This window comes from Sphaerodactylus townsendi, linkage group LG01, assembly GCF_021028975.2.
Source record: "Sphaerodactylus townsendi isolate TG3544 linkage group LG01, MPM_Stown_v2.3, whole genome shotgun sequence".
NCBI classification, from domain to species: domain Eukaryota; kingdom Metazoa; phylum Chordata; class Lepidosauria; order Squamata; family Sphaerodactylidae; genus Sphaerodactylus; species Sphaerodactylus townsendi.
Window position 1 is genome coordinate 89,160,929 of NC_059425.1, and position 22,585 is coordinate 89,183,513.

At 45.5% G+C, this 22,585-nt stretch overlaps 1 protein-coding gene across 1 annotated transcript in view; it reads left to right on the top strand.

Moving 5' to 3' along the window:
- Positions 1-13,224, top strand: part of THBS2 (thrombospondin 2) — a 70,955-nt gene extending 57,731 nt beyond the window's left edge. The window contains exons 20-22 of the mRNA XM_048487057.1: positions 2,435-2,532; positions 6,392-6,531; positions 9,689-13,224. Coding sequence (XP_048343014.1) covers positions 2,435-2,532; positions 6,392-6,531; positions 9,689-9,696 — 246 coding nt within the window. The 3' untranslated portion in view covers positions 9,697-13,224. The remainder of the gene's footprint in view (positions 1-2,434; positions 2,533-6,391; positions 6,532-9,688) is intronic.
- The last annotated feature ends 9,361 nt before the right edge of the window (positions 13,225-22,585 follow it).

Sequence of the window (22,585 nt, forward strand, 5' to 3'; positions counted from 1 at the left end):
AATGGAGCAAAGTCACTGCAAAACAAAGAATCTTGGGAAAATTTCTTGGGGTGCCTGGAAGGGATGTATTTTTAAAGCTAGTGACACCAAATTTTCAGGGTATCATCTGTTAACTATTCTTATGATGCCACCCAAGTTTGGTGAAGTTATGTTCAGGGGGACCAAAGTTATGGTCCCTCAAATGGGTAGCCCCCATCTCCTGTTAGCTCCCATTGAAAACAATGGGGATGGGGGCATTCCATGTGGGCGTCCATAACTTTGCTTCCCCTGAACCAAACATCGTCAAACTCGGGTGGTATCATCAGGGCAGTCTCTGAATGATGCCCTGAAATCATAAGAACATAAGAACATAAGAACAAGCCAGCTGGATCAGACCAAAGTCCGTCTAGTCCAGCTCTCTGCTACTCGCAGTGGCCCACCAGTTGCCTTTGGGAGCTCACACGTAGGATGTGAACACAATGGCCTTCTGCGGCTGTTGCTCCCGATCACCTGGTCTGTTAAGGCATTTGCAATCTCAGATCAAGGAGGATCAAGATTGGTAGCCATAAATTGACTTCTCCTCCATAAATCTGTCCAAGCCCCTTTTAAAGCTATCCAGGTTAGTGGCCATCACCACCTCCTGTGGCAGCATATTCCAAACACCAATCACACGTTGCGTGAAGAAGTGTTTCCTTTTATTAGTCCTAATTCTTCCCCCCAGCATTTTCAATGAATGCCCCCTGGCTCTAGTATTGTGAGAAAAAGAGAAAATTTTCTCTCTGTCGACATTTTCTACCCCATGCATAATTTTATAGACTTCAATCATATCCCCCCTCAGCCGCCTCCTCTCCAAACTAAAGAGTCCCAAACGCTCCTCATAAGGAAGGTGCTCCAGTCCCTCAATCATCCTTGTTGCCCTTCTCTGCACTTTTTCTATCTCCTCAATATCCTTTTTGAGATGCGGCGACCAGAACTGGACACAGTACTCCAAGTGCGGTCGCACCACTGCTTTATATAAGGGCATGACAATCTTTGCAGTTTTATTATCAATTCCTTTTCTAATGATCCCCAGCATAGAGTTTGCCTTTTTTACAGCTGCCATGCATTGAGTTGACATTCCCATGGAACTATCAACTAAGATGCCTAAATCCCTTTCCTGGTCTGTGACTGATAGCACTGACCCCTGTAGCGTGTACGTGAAGTTTGGATTTTTTGCCCCTATGTGCATCACTTTACATTTTGCTACATTGAACTGCATTTGCCATTTCTGAGCCCACTCACCTAATTTATCAAGGTCCGCTTGGAGCTCTTCGCAATCCTTTGTGGTTCTCACCACCCTACATAATTTGGTATCATCTGCAAACTTGGCCACCACGCTACCCACCCCTACTTCCAGGTCATTTATGAATAGGTTAAAGAGCACTGGTCCCAAAATGGATACTGGGGGGACACCACTCCCGACATCTCTCCATTGGTGCCACTAGCTTTAAAAATGCACTCCCTGCAGGCCGAAAAAACACCAAAAATACCCTCCAAAAACCCAAATACCTTGCATTTGCATTTGTTCATATTTGGGCAGGACATAATCGGACAATTTTTGTCCGAATGTGCCCAAATTTGCCCAGATTCCAGCCGAATCTGGTATTTGTTTCATCTGAATCTCCAACCCTCAAAAGTGATGCTGTTTCAGGGTGGGGAAGAATCCACCCCCAAACAGCATCACTTTCAATTTTGTTTTAACCGGGGACCCCTGATTCTTCCTTTAAGGTAGATTTAAAAGAAGAATCTGAGCTCCCTAGTTTAAACACCATTGAAAGTGATGCTGTTTGGGGGTGGATTCCACTGGAGGTGTTTTGTGAGAGATGATGCTGATATTTGTTTGATAAATGTTTTGCTGGGGGTGATTTGTGAGAGATTTCATGCTTAATACCCACTTGCACTGGCTTGTTGTTTCTCAGGCTAACAACCTATCTCATAGGGTTGTTGTGATTAGGAAATTAGCAAAAGAGTTGGTGGGGAGAGAGCCATGTATGTTTTGATGGGAGTGGCAGGTGTTTTGTGAGCTGGTACAAAAAATCATTGTTTGGTCATGGTGGAGGAGGGTGGCCGCCCATACTCCGGGCGGGGGGGGGGCACCAAACTCAGGTTTTGTCCCCGGGCGCCAGTTTACCCAGATACGCCCCTGGTGCGAATAGGCTGCATCCCGCCTCTGACTATAGATCTATACAAGGGCATTACTACTTGTGTTTTCACTCTCTTTTATCATAACAGCATGGATTTTCATTGCTTCTTGCCACCCACTGATTAGACATTCTCATCAAGCTGTCTGCTTCAACCCCAAGATCTCATCCTTGGTCAGCTACTGCCAGTTCAAACCCTGTCAGTATATATTAAAATGATATTTTACACAAAAGGTTTCTCTTTTTAATTTGAAATGTTTTAAACCCTATCTCAGGTGCGTACTCTGTGGCATGACCCTAAGAATATTGGATGGAAAGATTATACTGCCTACAGGTGGCATTTAATCCACAGGCCTAAAACAGGATTAATAAAGTAAGATATTCCTTGTAATAGCTGGTATTACTTTTACATCTGATCATAAAATGAGTGGTTTGTAAGTAAATTCTAGTGCTGTCACTTGGGTCATTACAATCTGTCTGCTTGTTGCTAGTTGATTTGAGACAATCCTGAACAACTGTGCTTTTCCCTTCAGATGTGTTCAGTTTTCTTTGAATACTTTAGAGAAACAAATCCATAATTAGATAAAAAGAATATTTCAAACTCTTAGAAAAGGTTTTATTTTGTTCTGGAATAACCCAAACTTGAGAGAGAGAGAAAGAGAGAGAGAGCAGAAACAGCATGTGACATACCCCTTCCTGAACTTTAGACTGTAAGTCCATTAAATATGTTTTTTAATGTTTACCCATGTTTAAAAAATGGAAATAAAAAGCCCCTGAATCTGTTATTCCAATGGGGGGCTGGGGGTTGGAATAACATAGCGAAGTGAAAAAGGAAATTTAAAGAGATTTTTTCTTCTTTGTGCTCTTTGAATTTGATTTTTAATTAATTAAAATGAAGGCATCTCTAAATACTATAACTCCTCACACTTGTGACACTACCTCTGCGCAATCCTGTTTGAAATAAAATCACAGCCATTTGTGCAATAATTCACAGAAGTTATTTCAATAAAATAAAATAAAACGCTTATTTACACAATATTTCCCTTTTTATAAGTTTAATGCAATGGCAACATTCCCTTTCCAATGTGATGTTGTAAAAATGGGCCAGGCACAGGAACTGCTAACAGACCTAGACACAAATCCTCACTAAAATAACAGTTTATCCCAAGGATCACTGATCTGTTGCCTGAAATATTCCTATTACGTTAATGTGGGAATATTGTCAACAAATTCCAGAGTAGTTATATTTGTTGCATCTCATTACCAAAAAGAGTGCTTGTCAAGAGACGAATTTATTAATTAAAGTACAAGCATGCATAGGCAGTAATTTACTCTGTTGTTTGTTGCCTATAAGAGATTTCATGCCATAATAAACAAGACATAGTGCAATCTGGGGGTGGGGGGTGGGGCAGCTGTGCCATGGCCAGGGATGGCATAGACATGGCACAGCCATACTACCTTGTAAGAGGTTGTTATGCTATGGCCAGTAAGCTGACAACAATGCTCCCCATTTTTCTCCCCCTTCTATGCAGAAAAATGAGCTGAAATGACTCAGGAAGTTGACTAATGTCAGTGCCACCCCTAGCAATACCTCCTTCAGTGCAGGCGGAAGCTTCTGCACTGAAGGGGCACTGCAGCCATGGCTGCACTGGCACCCAGGGGTCACACTACCATCCAGCTCGACAACACCAGCATAAGTACCCCAACACAGATGTAAATGCTGCTAATGCTTCTGTAAGGTCAGGATCATGCCACCTCCAGAGCCCTTTGGGCTCTCCCCTTTAGAATTGCGCTGTCTTTCCCAATATGTGTTTGCTAGATGTGAATCCAATCCTCATGAATCAATTCTGTGCCCACTATATACATTACACAGACAAGGTGACTCTGATCCAATGAATATTAGTTATGCTTCTTCCTTGTTGAGTTTAATGCACCTTTAATTCCGTCACAGTTAATTTGTCCTGTTGTTTTCATTGGTCATTAAGCATGGCTAACTTTCCTTCGTTTGGAGTCATACGCTACTCTGTTACCATTCAACTGCATTGTGCCAAGAGCAGTATTGCTATGAGTTTCTCCCACATTAAATCAGGTCTGCTTTGATTGTTTTATGTTTTCTCATGCTCCAGCATCTAGCCACTACTACTTGAGAAGGAGCAGAGACAAAGCACTGTTGTATAAAACCCTGAGTAATTCAACAAACCACAGTGGTTCTATTCTGGTCTTAATGAAATGTCTATGCTGTTTTTAATTGCTTTTGAATGCTACATGAGGTAATGAATGTGTAATTTGGCTTCAATTGAGTATATATACCTCACAACATCATAAATCTGTCTCCTGAGAATACAAAGACTTACATGAAATTGCTACTTTCTCTTCTGAAAAGGGACTGAAGTTTCACTGGTTAAGACGAAGATGTGAAAACTAGAGGGAACAGTTGCTATGGAGTTTAATTGTTTTATTGCCTCTTGCTTTTATGGGCCTGGGCCAACAGCAACCTGAAGCCTAAATCTCCTTTGCATACCAGAAATTCCATCATATCTTGGCATGAGAAGTTTTACAGTCATGATGACCTAATTTTTCCCCACAGTTTTCACTTTTTAAAATTTTTGTTACATTTGGCCTGATAAAGAGTTGTGGGAAACTTGAAGGCTTTCACACTGTTATGTGGCATTTGGTTGGTTCTAATAAAATATATTATAGGGATTATATTCTTAATTTTTTTTAGTTTAATTGAAAAACCCAGCTACTAACAGTTCAATCCTACACAGAGCCTAGGCCTATGGGCTTAAACCAGAGTAACTCTGCATAGAGTTACTATGACTATCTAAATTTATTTTTAAAAGGTTTCTTCAAAACATACTTCAGTGATATACCTATCCCTTTCAGCTGAAGTACATGGTAGCATCTGTTGCTAGAAATCAGTTGATGTGCTATGATGCTGTACCACTGCAGTCTGACATGCTTTCTGTAATTTGTGTGTATGGCCCTTCCTCACTATTTTGTACCTTTGAGTGTGAAAAAAGAAAATTAGCCCAATGTTACATACTTTCGTAGCATTACAAAAGATGAGTTAGTGTTAAATTATATGTTTAGATCTTTCATCTAATATGTGATTTCTTATAGATTTACAAGTTGCACGAGCATCAAATACATAGGCCAATTACACTCAGCCGGGTATGCCCTGCCCTTGGCCTGTTCTGCTGCAAAAGTCATGCCAGAGTGCTTTTGCTTTCCACGGAGAAAGCGAGAAGCACAGGTGGGGTAAGAGGAAGTGTGTTGGGACAAGAAATCTTGTCCCAACAAACTTCCTCTCTTGGCACACTGCAGGAAGCCCAATGTTCAGGAAGCCCAATTTGCTTCCACTCACAGGGCATGCCAGGGAAGAAGCACATTAGCACAAGATTGCGTGCCTGAGGTGCTCCAGCCAGTGGTGTATCTACAGAAAATGAAGTCCAGAGCAAGAACTAATTTTGCGCTGCCCCGTCCACAAATACCCAGCACCCATCTTGCTGGGGGTGGGGGGAGGCTGGGAGGGCTTGCTGGAGATGGGGGGAAGCTGAGAGAGCTTGTGGGGGCGGAGGCAAAGAGGACTTGCTTAGAAGGGCGGAGCGCGGGGCTCTCCAGGCAGTCGGGGTTGTGGGCAGAGAGCAGGGGCCTGGCAGGGGACGGGGTAAGCCAAGCCTTACCTCCTTCCTCGTTTGCTCGCTTTCTCGCCACCTACTGCCAAGCCAGGCCAGGCTGTGCTTAGTGCCCCAAGCCAAGGAGAGCTGCCAGGGGAAGGAGGAGGACTGTGGGGGCAATTTTCTGCCCACCCACGTGACCAAATGGTGGGTGCCTGGGGAATATGATACCATATCTCCCTGTGGCCACTCCACTCCTGACTCTAGCTGCCAGCATGCAGAAGGTGCCCTGTGGATGATGATCTTTCACAATATCAATCTACCCTACCAGGTTAAGCTTGCACTAAAAAAGAACTAGGAATTTTTTTTTCATGCTATGTTTTTAGAATTACGTATGGAGCATTATTAGTAGGGGAGAAGGCTAACTGTGGCAGCTGGCCAGTTGGTTAGCGTCAAGAGAATTTGTAGGGTGGACTAGGTGCTAGAAATCATGTTCCTTGGCAACATGCTTGGGACAGTGAAACTACATTCCTTAGGCTCTCCTTAAAGCTAGAAAGATGAAATGTCATTACAAGTACCATGCTTGACTTGCATTGTATCCTTTTTTCACAGGGTATTAGTATATGAAGGGAAACAGATAATGGCAGATTCTGGGCCAATCTATGACACAACCTATGCTGGTGGACGGTTAGGTCTTTTTGTCTTTTCTCAAGAAATGGTATATTTCTCTGACCTCAAGTATGAATGTAGAGGTAAGCTGATGCATAGGATTATATGTGATCTTCAAAGAGAATATGGAAAATTCTTTCACATGAAATCTATGTGACCTGCAGAGGAATAAGGCAATGGATATGGAAATAGGCTAGTTTAAAAAAATTACATTCAGTTCACTGATGCTGCATAATTGAGTGTTTCCACCTATATATGTGAATTGAGGTTAAGGAAAAGCATAGTGACGGGCCACTGAATGATGTGAACATTCCGACTGAGGTACTGGACTTGAGATGTCTCATTCCCACTTCTGCAAAATATGAGGACCACACCAGTGGGATCACTTAGTAAAATATAACAAATATATTTTTCCCTATGGTCCCATCATATTTACTTTTCCGCTTTGGCTCTTTCACAGTTGCAAATCATTGCTTGATCTTGTGGTCATCAAGTAATGAACGTACGTGTGCTAATCAGCCCTCAGAGTCATTGGCCAATTATGCACAAAGTGTCTGCAGCGTGATGGGGGTGAATGTTCATTGTGACAAGATTTCTTGTACAGACCTATTTCCCTGAGCCCTGCTTTCATTTTCCAGTGTAGTATAGTGGTTAAAGCAGGTGGATTCTAATCTGGAGAACTGGGTTTGATTCCCCTCTCCTCCACATGAGTGGCAGAAGCTTATCTGGTGAACCAGATGTGTTTCTACACTCCTACATTCCTGCTGGGTGACTTTGGGCTAATCACAGTTCTTCAGAACACTCTCAGCCCCACCTACCTCACAAGGTGTCTGTTTTGGGGGGAGAGGAAAGGAAAGGAGTTCATAAGCCACCTTCAGTCTCCTTTCAGGAGAGAAAGGTGGGGTATAAATCCAAAACTCTTTTCTTCTTCTTCTTCTGTGGCAGCAACACCACTTCTAGCACAACTTTTAATGTGCATTACCGCCAGATTTGCCACTGAGCACAGCTTTGTCCTAGACATTTTCTTTCCACCCATGGCTAGCCTTCCCACTCCCTCGCATTGCTGTCCATGCCTTCCCTCTTGCCCCCCTTCATGTTGCCGGCTCTTTCCTACTTTTCTAAATGCTCATATCCCCTTTGAGGATGGGGCGGTATAAAAGTTTAAAAAATAAATAAATAAATAACAACAACAACCGAGAGTTTACTTTTGCAAGAAACAGTACTATCAGGGCCTGTTTTTGAGTTTACCCCACCTCCCCCATTCTGCTTCTGCCCTCCTTGATGATCTAGAGGGCTTTTTAAAATTTTATTGCAAATCAGCCTCTACTAAAACAAGCCTCTCTCTTCTCTTGTGGCAGGAAGGAAGGGAGGGAGTGTATGGGGGGGAAGGGAGGGAGAGAGAACATCAGCACTAGTCTTGAGACTATTGGGTGTGATGAGATCTGTGCCTTTAAGGCTAAGTTGATGGATGGAGTTAAGAGAACCAGGAGAAGCAGAGGCATGGTAGAGTTTAACAGACAAACTGCGCTGCAGGCTGTTGGCTGCCTCATATGTAAACAGAAAAACATGAGGAGACCCCATTATAAGTCCACTGTGCAATGAAGAGCCCTGAGGTAAGCTTTCCATGTATAATTGGCCATTAACTTTATCCCTAATACTATTATCAGTTCCATTTAATTCCTTTGAACTTGTCCAAATCATTTCATATCTGAAGGAGAGTAACACTTATTTACTCCATTTAATTCCTTTGAACTTGTCCAAATCATTTCATATCTGAAGGAGAGTAACACTTCTGAATATTCATATTTAGGATTGGAGTGTTTAGTGAGGGGACTGAAGCAGTCATATATGCCCCAGCCTTAACACAGCTGAATTAGCCATGTTTTCTGACAGTAGTCAATCTGATTTGCAGAATGATGTTGTGGCGCTCCAACTCACCTGTCTCGTTGGGTGAGGCCTGGTCCGACCCTCCCTGCTGTGCTCAAGCTGTGTGGGACTCAGGTTCATCCCTGGTCTTTGGGGTGCAGATAGAACTGTTAAGCCTCTTAAGCCACAGGTTGAAGCAAGAGCGGGGAGATCTGCCTCTGCTGCTGTTTCCTCCTCACCTCTCTTCTCCTACTCCCCTTCTGCCTTTCCTCCTTTACCTTACTTCACCTTATTCCTCCCTCTTGGTCTTCTCTCAGTTTTCCACAGTACTCTTTTCCCTCCTCCTCCTCCTCCTCCTCCTCCTCCTCCTCCTCCTCCTCCTCCACCTCATCATTTGTCATGTTCATCCTTTCTTCCTCCATTGTTTTTCTCTCTCTCTTCTCCCGATCTCACCTTTGTACCTCGAGCCCAGAATCTTTCTCCCTTTTATAACTTGCACCTTCCAAGCCTCTCCTCCCCAGCCCCCTCCACCAATCCGTGCTCCTGTCCTAAGCCATCCCTCTGGCCCATCCTGGTCCGGGGCAGGCTCCCTGTGGCCTGGGTCTGCCTCCCACCTCCCTTAAGTGGCTCTGCCTGACTCCCTTTAGGGTCTGGAGGCTCACTTCTGGGACCCTGAGCCCTGCTTCTGAATCCAGATTGTCTTGTTTGACAAAGGAGGTCTACAGTGTAACGCTAAGTGTTTTCTCAAATTTGTTGGAACATAAAAAGGAGCAAGAGGAAAATGCTGTGTGGGTGATGGACTGGGGAGACAAATTGTATTGTAACCAAATCCAAATCCAAATCCAAAAACCTTTATTAGGCATAAAAGTATTGTAACCATTAAGTTTATTTATCCTTCAGCAAGTCATTTGGCTAGCTTTGTTAGTCTGTTGCAGCAAAATTAAACAGGAATCCCTGCATGAATCTGATAAAATGACCTCTGAATCATGCAAGCTTATGCTGGAATAAAACATGCTCATCTTTAAAGTGCCACTGGACTGCTGCTTAATTCTTCAGTAAGATTTCTTATCTCAACCTGTGGTTTATGATTATTATAAGGACAAAATTAAATAACCCCCCATTGGCCACCCTGAGTTTTTTGATTGAAAGGCAGGATGCAAATGTGGTAAGAATTCATTGGTTTATATCAGTTTTATTATGATTTTTATTGTATACTCTTGCTGTGTCCTAATAGCTTATGGTTTTCATTAGCCTCTTTGAGTCTCATTTATGGCCTGAATGAATAAATATGCCAGACCTTTTTGTGTTCAGTGTTTACTGTACTGCTCTCCAAATATGTCTGCCAGACTAACCAATCGCTTTGCTTTTTTGCAGATGTCTGAGCTACGGCCATTGCATAACCAGCAAAGTACTGTAGATGCTATTCAACCTAGACACCTCTGTACATCCTGGTACTTCAGCCCCCTCACTCTCTTTCATCTCTCCTTTTGGCTTACTCCCCTGATTTTCTACTTCTGTGCTGCCAGGAGAGATACCTCCAGTCCTATAACAAGTGCCTTTGAAGAGCTTGAACTGGCAGGGCCTAAATGTGAGCATTGAATCCACCACTGAAGCAAAAGCAGATTGATGTGTCGAATGAAAATATGGCAGATACATTATTCATTGTTAACAGAATGGTGTTTACATTTAAAGCACTTAATGTATTTGAAGTACTTAAATACTTAATGTATTTATATAAATATGGAATAAATGGAGGGAGGTCTTGCATCAATTAAAGAAGGAAGAGCAGCTTCTTAAGACGTCCACATTACTATCTCAGTTCAGGGATGGGCCCTGGTGACATAAAGCCTAGAAATGAATTTCAGCCAAGTTAGAAAGGACCAAATCCTACCCTCATGAAGTAACAAGCCATTGGAAAATACGGCACAGCCAAACAAGAAGGTGGTTTATTATCTCCTTAACATGTTAATGATTTTTGAGATGTATCATGTGCCTGAAGATTTTAGAATAGAGCTCCCTCTTGTAAAAACAAACACTAATACAACATTTGATGTTGTTTTGCTTTAATAAGAGGTATTGCATGGCTTTTGTTTTTGAATTTCAACAGTACAGCTAGACATCCTGAAGGAATCTTTCGGTTCTGTTCTATGACAGTGAATTTGCAATTATTTTTGTGGAGGCATACACATAAGAATGTTATTTCAGAAAAGTTCATCCAATAATTCACATTTTATTGAATGAATCCTCCCACTATACTTCATGGAAATGACTCCAGTATTCATTCACTAATCCTGCAAGGGGCCATAAAATGACGCAAACATGAAAAATCTTTTTAAGTATATGTTCACACAAAATTGTTCCACTTGCTTCACGAATGAAACAATACTGAATGAAATCTTGCCAGCATCACATAATCAACATTCTCTGCAACTGTTCTATTGATATTAATAGGACTGTTCTGGAGTCAACAAAATGGGTTGTGCATGCATTCCACTTGTCCAATTTACACTTTTCCAATTTTAATCTACATTCCCTTTTATATTTCAGATCCACAACCAGTATTTCACTTTATACCATGTAATCTGCCAATAATGACTATATGGAACAGTATCTAGAGCTTGGCCACTGTGTTTTTTAACATCCTGAAATATTACACATGTATTCAATGCAATCTTAAGCAATGAGATGAACTAAACATTACTGTTTTAAAGAGTTGGGTTCAGGTTTCTTTGGAATGGTGTTAGGGATGGGAAGGGAAAGAGAAGGGCTCCTGCCTCTCCTTGAAGTCATGTTCCTAGGCAGGAACCATACCAGGAGGTATTTCCCCAGATTTGGTGCTCCATGTACACAGATACTCCACAGCAAAAATAGAAAATTTATCTATCTCACTGTTTTTTCAGAGCATGAAACAGTCATTGGGCAAGGGGAGGTGCCTTCCCTACTCTCGCAGTCCCATTCCAAGCATTTGAGCTCTCCCTTTATTAAAGAAGCTGTTCCCCACAGCTAACATTTAGTTTGTCCCAAAGTTATGCCCTGCTAAGAAGTAAGACAGCAATGGGTTTAGAAGGTGGTACTTTGTTTAAGATTACTCTGCCCTTGGGCAAGTGGCAAACTCACCTTTCAGAGTGTGGAAGTATTTTTTTCTTGGGGAAAAAAAGAATTACTATGAACTTCTTTTGCATTAGCAATAAAAACATTTCTGTGAGTACGACGGTTCTGAAGAACTGTTTGTGTGCATAGAAAGTTCAGAGGGCCCATTTCCCTAATTCTGCTGCAACAAGCACTTTGATTCCTTGATCTGGGTTTTTGTGAAGGTGCCAATGCTACCATTACCAAAATCTGGTAACATATTACGGTTCTAGTTATAAGGACATCAGTGCTATTTATTGTTATAATGTGCAGCTATGTTTGCCAGTAATTTATTTGTGAAGTCTACCGGAGAGCACATTAAAAATAAAAACACCTCAAAGAACATAGCAATGGAATGCAGTAATGGTACAACTTGTAAGTATGAATGTATTTGATTATATGTGTGATTATAAGTTTAAATAATTTTAAGATACCGGTACCCTGAATTGTCAAATATTTGTAACCAATTGAAACCCTGTAATTAGAACCGTAATATATACCAATGGCCTTTTGGGGGAGAGTGTTGTTTGTTTTTTGTATTTTTATGTATGTCTGCTGTATATAAAAAAGTTAAAGGAAACTGTGCTGAAGATATGTCAGCCTTTATTCTATCCAGACCATACAGTTATTCAATTACATGATAATATGCCAATGTTTAACATTTCTCATTTTAATTTGAATGAGCTTTGCCCATGAGCTGATGTAGTTTTATTCTTGGATGAGGTTTTCAAGAAAAGAACAATCACCTTGATTCTGAGCCTTGTGCATATGGCAACACCCTTTGACCCTGATCCTACAGAATGTAAGCTTGGCTTGTACATACACAGCTAGGCTTGTACATATACAGTTGTGTAAAAAAAAGAAGCTGGAACCGACTGTTCAGCAATGCAGGAGAGGACTACATTGAGCTGCTAGGTTGGAATCTAGTTCTGCTTTGTTTTTCACTGTACTGTGCATATGCAACCCTGACTGATCTATTGGATTGGGAGATTGTATGCAAGATTTCCCATCCCGCCAAGGCTATATACATGAAAGGCTGTCGCAGGATTAGGAGACTAGAACATATGTGCATGTAGGCAACATATTCCCAAGCAAAGAGATGCATGCCCAGAGTTGTGCTTGTCACACAATTGGAGTGAACAAAGCAACCTATGGGGATGGAGGCTCCCAGCATGCAAGTATAAGAACTACTATAACCTGCAGCATCTCTGTGACAACCTCTCACTTTGTTTGGGGACATGATTAGCCTATTCAGTTCAGCTGTTTTGAAACAAACTTTTACACAAAGTTTCATGCTATATACCTTGTAAAGAATCATCCGTTTCTGACTTTATTGCACATTCTTAGTTTTGCCATGTTAACATTTTAAGAGTCCTCTTTATGAGATGTGTTTTTTTGCAATTTATATTTTTAAATATTTTAAAAATGTAACCCAAGACTCTAGAGAGATGAATTGAGGGGGTTTCATTTCTGTAATGACTATGTTTCCTTTGAATAAAAAGACAAGACAAGTGTTGGGACTAAGATGTTAATAATTAGATTATATTATGTTTGCCTATACTATGTAAATTATTTATGATTTTTCTTTTGTGCAAGAGTGTGTGTATGTGTGTGTGAGAGAGACCAACGAAAACTTACATTTTGTTTTGCCAAAGACTGTAAATAACTATTTATTTGTCTGCAAGGACAGAATTTTTCCCATTTAATGTCCCTCATTTATTCAAATTCTCCTTTTTATACATTTAATAATAGACAATAAACCATAAAAAGTTTTATTGAAAGTGTTTTCTTTTGTATAGTTTAATTTTTTAATTAACAAAGAACCCCAAAATGACCTTCTTCTCAAACATCTCCTTAACTGAAAGCAAATTTCCTTTCTGTGATCTTATTAAATAGCCAGCATTGCCAGGAATGGAACTCAGCTTCTCATTGTATGCTTTTAGTTGACCTTGCTGCTCTGTTTTTTTTATTTTCTTCTTTTCCCACCTTATTTTTAGTAGACGCTTTTAATTTTTATAAGATTTATACACTAGTAACCTGTTAGAATTGTTCTAAATCACTGATTTTATTGTTCCCTCTTTTCAAGCTATTCTGATATCTTTTATGGACTATTATGTAATCTTTAAAATAGTAATCGAATACCATTATATAGAAATGTCTGATAAGAATGGGGTGTACATCATGGAAATAATCTCGTGAAATTCCTGTTCATTTTAATGGGGCTTTTGCAGGAGATGTTCATTGTGAACTGTAAGTTGTTGTGTTCCTGTAACTGAGAGATTCACACTTGTTTCTTGCTGTCATCAGTGTTGTGTATGGATCTTTCTGCAATGAAACGGGGACAGCTTCTTTGAATGGACCCATAAGATGACCATTTGCTCCTCGGAACTCTTCTAAATAGAGCAAACATGCAGAAATTAGAACAGATGAAAGGATTTATTTAGCCAGATTCCATGGTCCAAGAAGTATAATATAAGTACTATAAGTACTACATTTCTCCCTTTGTAGATTTCACATTGCATTTTTAACCACCACAGGATTATTGAAACAGTTAAGAAAATTCCCCAGCTATGTTATTAGAACTTTATAAGCTCAATCTTACATATTAATATTGCACAGCAAAATAGCTGGAAATTCTCCCTTCTTGGCCAAACACAAAATGCTAGCTAAGGACGATTCCCCACTCACGATTAGATGCGTGCTCGTCAAGCCAAATATCGAGGTTTCCAGCAGAACTCTCCACTGCAGCAGTGCCGAAAACACTTTCATCCCGTTTCCGGCGCCCCCCCTCCCAGCATGTGTTTTTTTAGAACGTGGAAGAAAGTGGACCTTTTGAAAAAACACATGGTCAATCTGGAGTGGTGGGGAAGTTGGGGGGGGGGGGGAATCCAGATTCGAACTACCCGCCCTTGCGAGTGATGTGGAGCATTCCATCCAATCAGGACGCAGTGGGCTGTGCACGATGTGCATGCAGCCCCCTTTTTTAATTTAGTGGACCAGAGATCCACATGGATACGAAGCTACATAGGGCGGGTTTTGACTGATTGACTGAATAGAAGGCAATACAAAGCTGTGCTCCCCGTTGTACCCGCGTGGATCCAAGTACATGGAGGTGCATGGAAACAGGTCTTTGCTTTAATCGCCCGTTTCTTTGTCTCCGCATAGAGTTGTTCTGCGCACCCCAGCACAACGCAGCATTCCCACCCCAGCACAACGCAGCAGCCAATCAGGATAGCCCCTGAGCGGATTGTGCATTTGATCCACCGACAGTGGGGACTCCTGCATGGCTGCGGCATTTTTGGGAACAAGGGGGCAGAAGCTGCAGTGGGGACCATGAAACCATGCTCAAAAGGTCCCGAATCTAACCAAACCAGTTTGAATCTACTTTCATTTTTGAAGTGGGGAATCCACCATAGTCAACACAAAAAAGCAACATATAGCACTTTTTGAGCATCAGATCAAGAATTATCTTTCCTGATTGAGTAAGAAGAGTTGAGGCAAAATGAGAATAAGCTGGATACCACCCAGGCTTTCATTCCCTTTGTCTTCCTCCGAGCAGCAGTGGAACAGGCAATGAGCAGACTGGTTTAGTGGGTTTGCCCACTATAATTTGCCTGTGCTGCCATAGAGCTGATCTTTCTGGAATCTTGATTTCTGATTCTGCTATGGACCCAATCCTGACACAACTCAACAGTACTACATCATAACTGATCCTTGATCAACCAACCCAATGATATATATTTAGTTATGGTTCAACACATTTATGCTGCACTCCACTTTTCCTCCAAAGAGCTCAGCTGGCTTATGTATGACTCCCAGATGACGATCTATACAGACATGGGCAGATCTGCCTAATTAAAGTAATAAAAAGTGATGTAATCTGATTTTATGTTTGTTGTAAATTCCCCTAAACTATTGGGACAGTCAAGATGTGAATGTTAAAGTAGAAAATTAAAAGTGGTTTCAGATTATTTTTTGGGATGTGTCCATTTCCTAAGTGCTTGGCAGTCAGTGTAATGTCATGGTTTTCTCTTAAGACTCTCTCTAACACTCCTGGGTATTTTGTAATTTAGCTCTTCATACATGCTGTTTGTGGTATCTGGTAGGGTTGCCCACATCCAGGAGATCTCTTGGATCTCAGAACTCCATTCCCTGGGAGAAAATGGCTGCTTTGGAAGGGGGACTCTATAGTATTCTACGCACTGAGCTCCTTCCCCTCCCCAGGTCCTCCCCCCAAATGTCCATGGATTTCCTAACCCAGAGTTGGCAACCCTAGTACTTTACTTTTTATTTAGTTAAAGCATTTTTATGCTGGCTTCCCATCAGATTGGGGTTCCCAAAATGGTGCACATGAAACATTAGAACAATTAATAGCAATATTAAAATGATACAACAATTTAATAAAACACATGTAAAACAACACTAGAGCAGGGAGAAGGAACAATAACCATTATTGGGAGTATGCAAAACAAAACAAAGAAGTCGTCACTCACGTGTAGAAGACATTGATGGAGGGAAACGGAGAAATCTCCTTGGGGAGGGAGGGCCAAAGCTTTGAAACCATGACCAAGAAAGTCCTTTTTCAGGTCACATCACATGGTGGGGGCAACTGAAACATGGCCTTCAAAGATGGCTGGAGTAAATGGGTAGGTTGACATGGGAGAAGGTATCCTTTGAGGTGTTGAACCATAACTTTGAATTAAGCTTGGCAGCAATGTGGAAGCCAGTGTAGGTGGAACAAGATTGGAGTAATATGATTCCTACAACCCACTACAGTCAACACTCTGGATGCTGCATTTTGTACCTGTTGCAGCTTCCAGACTATCTTTAAGGGCAGCTCTATAAGCATTTTTAAAATATAAAACACAGCATTAAGGGCAGCTCTATAAGCATTGCTGCAGATGGTGAGACCTTTCTTCGCTCAAATATTTATTTATTTATTTATTTATTGTTTCGATTTATAAACCGCCCCAACAACGACGGGCTGGAAAAGGAATGGGCCGCAGCCCAGTTTATTAATATATAATAATCAATAACATGATCAAACTTCAACTATGTACAAAATGAAGCTGGGCTGCAAACGGGTTGCACATCAACATCCCAATCTCCATTGGGACATGTCGGGAAGGGAAGCCCCAGAGATATCACTCTGGCTTCCACCCTTCCCGCCTTTTATTTTTTATTTATTTTGAGTTTTTTATACCGCCCTACCCCCGAAGGGCTCTGGGCGGTGAACAACAGTTTAAAACATACAATCAAATCGATTTAAAATAGATACAGCGTTTAAACATATAAAACATATAAAACAGCGTCAGCAACAAAATCCAATTTTAAAAACCTCCGCAAAGGAGGGGGGAGGGGTCCCATAGATGGTGGAGGGACCCTAAAACAAGAACTAGAGTAGAAGGGGGGAGGGAGGGGGGCACACATCAGCGGCCGGACACTCCTTTGCTGAGGAGACGGGCACCGGCTAAACCCATGGCCGCCTACCGGCCCGCCCTCCTCTCCTTGCTTGCTGGGGTGTCGGGCACCGGCTTAAGCTTCCATGGCGCTTAATTTCGGCACCGACCCAACCCCACTCCCTGGGGTATTAGTCGGGGCGGCGGCACCGGCCTGCCCGACCTGCCTGCCCGCCCCACCCCCGGCCCTTCCACAGGGCACAAGCCTGGGAGAACCTGCCGGAAGGCTCATTTTCTCCCCAGATGTGCGACTCCCGTTGTCAAACCCGCCACGAGCTGCCCCTCTCGCAGCTCCCCGCCCAAGCTTCTCAAGCCTGAGCCTGTCTGGTCCTCACCAATCGGAGGAGGGTGTAGCGCACTGATTGCAGCCAAAGGTCCAAGCCTCCCACCGGGACAGGTGGACTCTATCTGGCTCGATCAGATCTTTGTTGTCCTGAGAAATCTTCTGCATGGTCCGGGCCACCACTCCCGAGGGAGAGCACCACCTTGGCAGCCCACCTTTGTTTGACCTTCCGGGCGGCCCTGTACCAATCGCGACGCAGGGGTCCATCAGCCCCCCTCCAGTGCACCCGCTGGAGGAGATCTGACTCCACACCAAAGTCATGCCGGGCCGGGTGTAGCTTCGGGCCAGGCTCCGAAGTGGCGTGGTGGCCACCACCCATCTCCCAGTTCAAAAGGCCCGACCTGGCTGGGAGGTCCTCCTCCCAGGTGGAGCGACTAAAATGTCCGGTGTGGCCAATGGTGGAAAATGTATTCGATAAGCTTGCATTCAAGCTCATCCCATAGCTTATGTTCCCTTGCCCCAAATCCAGGTGATTCTCCACGTGGAGCCGCGAGTCCGAGATGCCGGGGGCAGGTCACCGCCATCACCCGGCAAGACCCGGCGCCATCGTGGACCCAGAGCACCATGGCCTCCCTCCTGATGCGGTTTTGGAATGCGGCAAGCCATTGCATAGACCATGTCTCCGAGGACAAGACCAGGTGCTGCCGCTGCAGCACTGTACCTGGAAAGCCGGGTCCCTGGTGGGGCCACCAGCTCCCCCGGCCTGAAAGTCCCATGATGCGCCAGGTGGAAAGCAGCTGTAAAGAGCAGGCGCTCATAGCGTGAAGCGCACACCTGCTGCAACTCCCCCGTGACTGCTCGGAGAGCACCTCCCTGGTGATGGGGGCACCTTAGAAATCCCTATGGCTGGGGCCCGAGCGCCTTCCAGCCAGCCACCAGCCGGGCGGACGCGACAAATGTTTTTAGTTGAGCATCGAGGAAGCCAGGGATCACCTGCAATAAAATGCAATCCCGTCCAGCTGCACCCTCATACGGGATCATGGGTGCATGCCCCGCCCATGGAGGTAAACTAGGTACTTTCAAGTAGGAGGCCTGTATCCACCCCACTGCGGACCCGACCGCCTCTGTCGTCGCGGCGTAGCTCTGGAAGTTAAGCGCACGGCTCTGTCGTACTCGTTCACCACCGCATGTGGCGGTGCCAACGAATCTCAAAACACCTGTGATGACGGGTTACGCTGCCAAGGTTCCACAGGGGCCAGCTGGCACTGTATCGCCCGTAAGCTGAACAGCTTCTGCCTCCAGGGGCCAGGCGTCTGATCACGATCCCCTGCTGGCGCAGATAAGGCATGCGGCAATCTCATTCTGCAAACCTGGAACGAAAGCAGCTTTAAAGGGAGATGTTATACTTCAAGCAGGTAAGAACAAGATTTGCACACCAGTGACGCATGACCCGATGGCAGATTTGCTAGAATTGCCTGTTCACCACACACATGCATGACGGGCCTGGTTGTCGGCATCCAGAAGAGCACCCTCTTACCGGAGAATAGCCAACAGTTGTGCCAGATGTGCACCGGGCCACCAAAATGGGGAAACAGTTCAAGGAAGGTTAGAGTCCCTACTTGCCAATTCCCAGTGCGTGCCAAGATGCAGGCCAGAGGCCCTGTGCTCCAGTGACCCTGGAAGTATACACGAAACCCCTGAAGGCGATCCAGGAAATGCACCTGGGTAAGCTCCAGGCCAGGTTCCTACAGACGTCTGCCACAAGGAAATGCCATTAAAGCCCTGGAGAAATATGTTTGCCAAACCTTAAGGTCCTCTTTCAGTCCCTTTGTAAATCCCTAGCACGTAATCGATGGTCGGGGGACTGCTTGTACAGACAAAGACCCCGCCAGCCGGCGAGACAAAATGCCCTGCCTGGTGCCACCACCCTGCAGGCAAAATTAAGAGTGACCCAGTAAGGACTGGACCAGTGGCGCACCACTGCATTTTCGCAGGGGCATGATGCGACTGGATTAGGTTGGCTAGATGAGCAGCTTTGTCTCTGGGGGAGTGAGGATGTGCCATGGACCGTGTCCAGCTGTATGCCTAAGTAGCTGAGGGTTGGCGAAAGGGCCCTCCATCTTATTGGGAGCCAAAGGGACCCCTTTCGGCTGCCAGCATTTTGAAAGGCCCCTCAGTGCCACCTCCTCGCGACTCCCCCCGGTGCCCTGCCTGCCCGATAAACAGAAATCATCCAAGTAGTGTGTCACCAACCCGGAGGTGGCACCCTCTGCCTGAAAGCCCATTCGAGAAAAGTGCTGAAGGCCTCCGGAAGATGCAGCACAGGCTATGGAGCATCCACGTGGGCATTGCCCAGCTTGTCCACGATGCCAGAGCCCGCTTGAAAGTGGGATGCCCAACAGCTCAAAAATCTAGGGGAGAAATGGGCGGGAGCCCGGAAGGCGGACTGGATATCGCATGTTGCGCCAGTAATGCACCCGGGCCAGCTTTGCCTGATAAGGCTGATGGCCTCGCTCTAGGAAGTGGCATACCGCACTGTATACATACCCCAGGGCTCTATGAAATCGCTTAACTGGAGTAAGCCCGGGGGGGGATGGGGAGAGGTGTTGTATCAGAGGCCCGAAAACTCCCGGGGCCTTCTTAGGCACCACGCCAATGGGGAGACCCTCAGGTTGGGGAGTGGGAGGCTGGCTGTAGGGACCCGGCAATCTCGACCAGCCCTCAGGCTTCGCTTATCTAGCTTGTCTGCCACCAAGTCTGGGTGAGCCAGGACCGATTTTTAGTTGTTAGCCTGATAGGCCTTCCTGCACTCCTGGTATGGGATTCTGAAACCCGTTGCCGAAAGCCATCCCCAAAAGTGCTGCAGCTGCACACTCTTGTCAGGGTAATGCTGCAGCCAGTCTAACAGCACCCCCAGCCGGACGGGTGTGGGGGGCAAGAGTCTGCAGCAAGCCTGAAGTTTCAATGCTTTTAGCAGGGGGAGGCAGCAGCGCCGCGCTGGCCGCCGGCATCCCCTTCTGAAAGGGCCTGGCCCAGGGAGACTCAGGAAACCTGCCGAAAGGGAGGGCGGCCGACTGGCTTTGTGCAGCCCACCCTGCTGTGGTTTCCAGAACAATTGGAGCAAACATGATCATACTTGCATTTTGGTCGCTGGCAAGCACTTCTATTAAATTCCCAGCAAGTCCCTTTCGCCACCCCCCGTCCCAGGTAGCTTCTGGGAGGCCTCTCGGTGGCGGAGGGCTCCGATGCTCCTTTCATGGACAGCTGGACCACGACCATCCATGTTTGGTCGTGGATGAGGTCCCAGCGAAAGCGGCTCTTATGGGAAGCGTTCTTGCGGATAGCCTCGTCATAGGCTATGGCCACGGGTTCGCCGGCCAAGGACCGGGCCCGCAGCATGTGTGCCATATGGGCCATCAAGTGCCAAGCACGCAGGGGGTAAGCAGCCGCTATCAGGGCCAGGTATTCAGTAAAGCCCTGCAAACAGTTGTTAAAGGTCCGCTCCGCCACTGCCTGATCCTTCCGTTTCTTATCGGCCTTGCCCCTGGACAAGCCCTGCTCCCCCTCCCGCCGCAGGCATCTGAATACGTCCACGTAATACCCGCCGAGAGCCCGCTCCCGGAGCTTCCTGGGGAGGTGGGACCCGGGAGGGTTCCCGTTGTCATCGGGGGCCGCGCCAGTAGATGACACCTCCAACCCCCGAAGGCGCCTGCGTTTTGCTAGCCGGGGGGGGAGAGCAGGCACCTTCTCCCTTTGAAACCAGAACTCCCCGCTAGCTTGCATTTCATCATCCTCAGTTGACTCACCCGATGAAGAGGAGCTGGGCGACCGCCTGGAAGACCGGGAGTGTCGCGACGACCACTTCTTCCTCCAGCCCTCCCACTTGGAGGGGCCCACGGACACATCCACTGACATGGACGCGCTCACCGGAGGAGACAGCTGGAGTTCTTCTGCTGTGCCCCAGGGATCACTTCCCCGGATGAAGAAGGCTGCGCCGCCGAACCCGCCGACCTGCCCCTGCCTATAGGGGATAAGCCCAAGGCCACGGTGGCAGCCGCCTGCGTGGCCGCACCGATCCGCCCGACCACGGGGCCCTCCCCCACTGCCCCGGGCCCCGTCTGGGCATGCACCCTGTTAAGGAGGGCCCGGGCCCTGCCTGAAGGTGGCAGGTCCTCCTGGGAGGGCTCCTTGCTCTTCGCCCTTGTGGTGAAGCTGAGACCTGGCCAACAGCCAAGAGTGAAAATAGGGGAGAAGTGGTGGAGAGGAAAGGAACGAAGAGAAAGTAAGCACAGGTGAAGTCAGACCAAGAGGGAGAAGCTGAAAAGAGGTAAGGAGTAGACCAAGCAAGAGGGAGAATGGCCAAGACCAGGCTCCTTCCAGGCCTTACGCTCGACTCAGTTCTGCACACCACGCCTTTCTGAGTCTCGCCGCCGGGAAGGGCGAGGTCTGGGTGAGGCGTTCTTATATACCCTGGCTCCTCCCGCCTTTACCGGCCGGGAGCCAATCAATGCACCCCGTTTCTGCAGCATGCCGCCAAGCCATGCTTGCAACTTATTTTTGCTCCTTGGCTCACCCCGGCAGCAATGGCTGCCCCCAGTTTTTCGGTTGCAGCTTTTTAAAAAAATATAAAACACAGCATTAACACTCTGCACTGTAAACATGCAGTTTGGAATGTGACATGAAAAATGCACAGGGACCCAGCTCCACTGCTTACTAGTACTGGTAAAACTGATGCGAATACATTTGAACAAGATAGAGTCTTTGTTTTTCAGCCTTTTCTTCAGTGTGGACTTCTGATAGAGGAAATCAGGGTATGGATGTGTCTGTTAGGATATCTGTTTACATTATTCTCGGTATTTTAAACATCAGCTTTCATTGTTTTCTTCTCCTTAATTTTATCATCACAACAATTCTATGAAGTAAGTTAGGCTGATTTATTTATTTATTTGCATTTATTCTCCACCCTTTACCACAGACTCAGAGCAGGTTACAATAAAAATTACAGAACAGTAAAATCACAACAATAAAAATCCAGCAACTGTAAAATCACAATAAAATCCCATCCTAAAAACCCAAACACTGGCCCTTTCCGCACGGGCCAAATACGGCGCCCTGGGGACGTCAAAAACGCCGTCCCCAGGGAGCTGTTCGCACAGGGGGCGCAGCTACTTTGCAGTCGCGCCACCCTCGCTCTGCCTGAGTGGTGCGAAGCCGCCCTTTTCCTACCTCACTTCCTGAGCGAGGTTTACGGAAAACAGCGGCTTCGAACCGCTGCTGTGTGAACGGCAGCGGCTCGAAGGCACCCTCCCTCCCCCCTTTGCACTGTCCACCTACCGTTTCTGTGGCTGTCCAGTGTGTTGCTGAGGTCTGGGGACACGCCCCCTGCCCTGCGACGCTGGA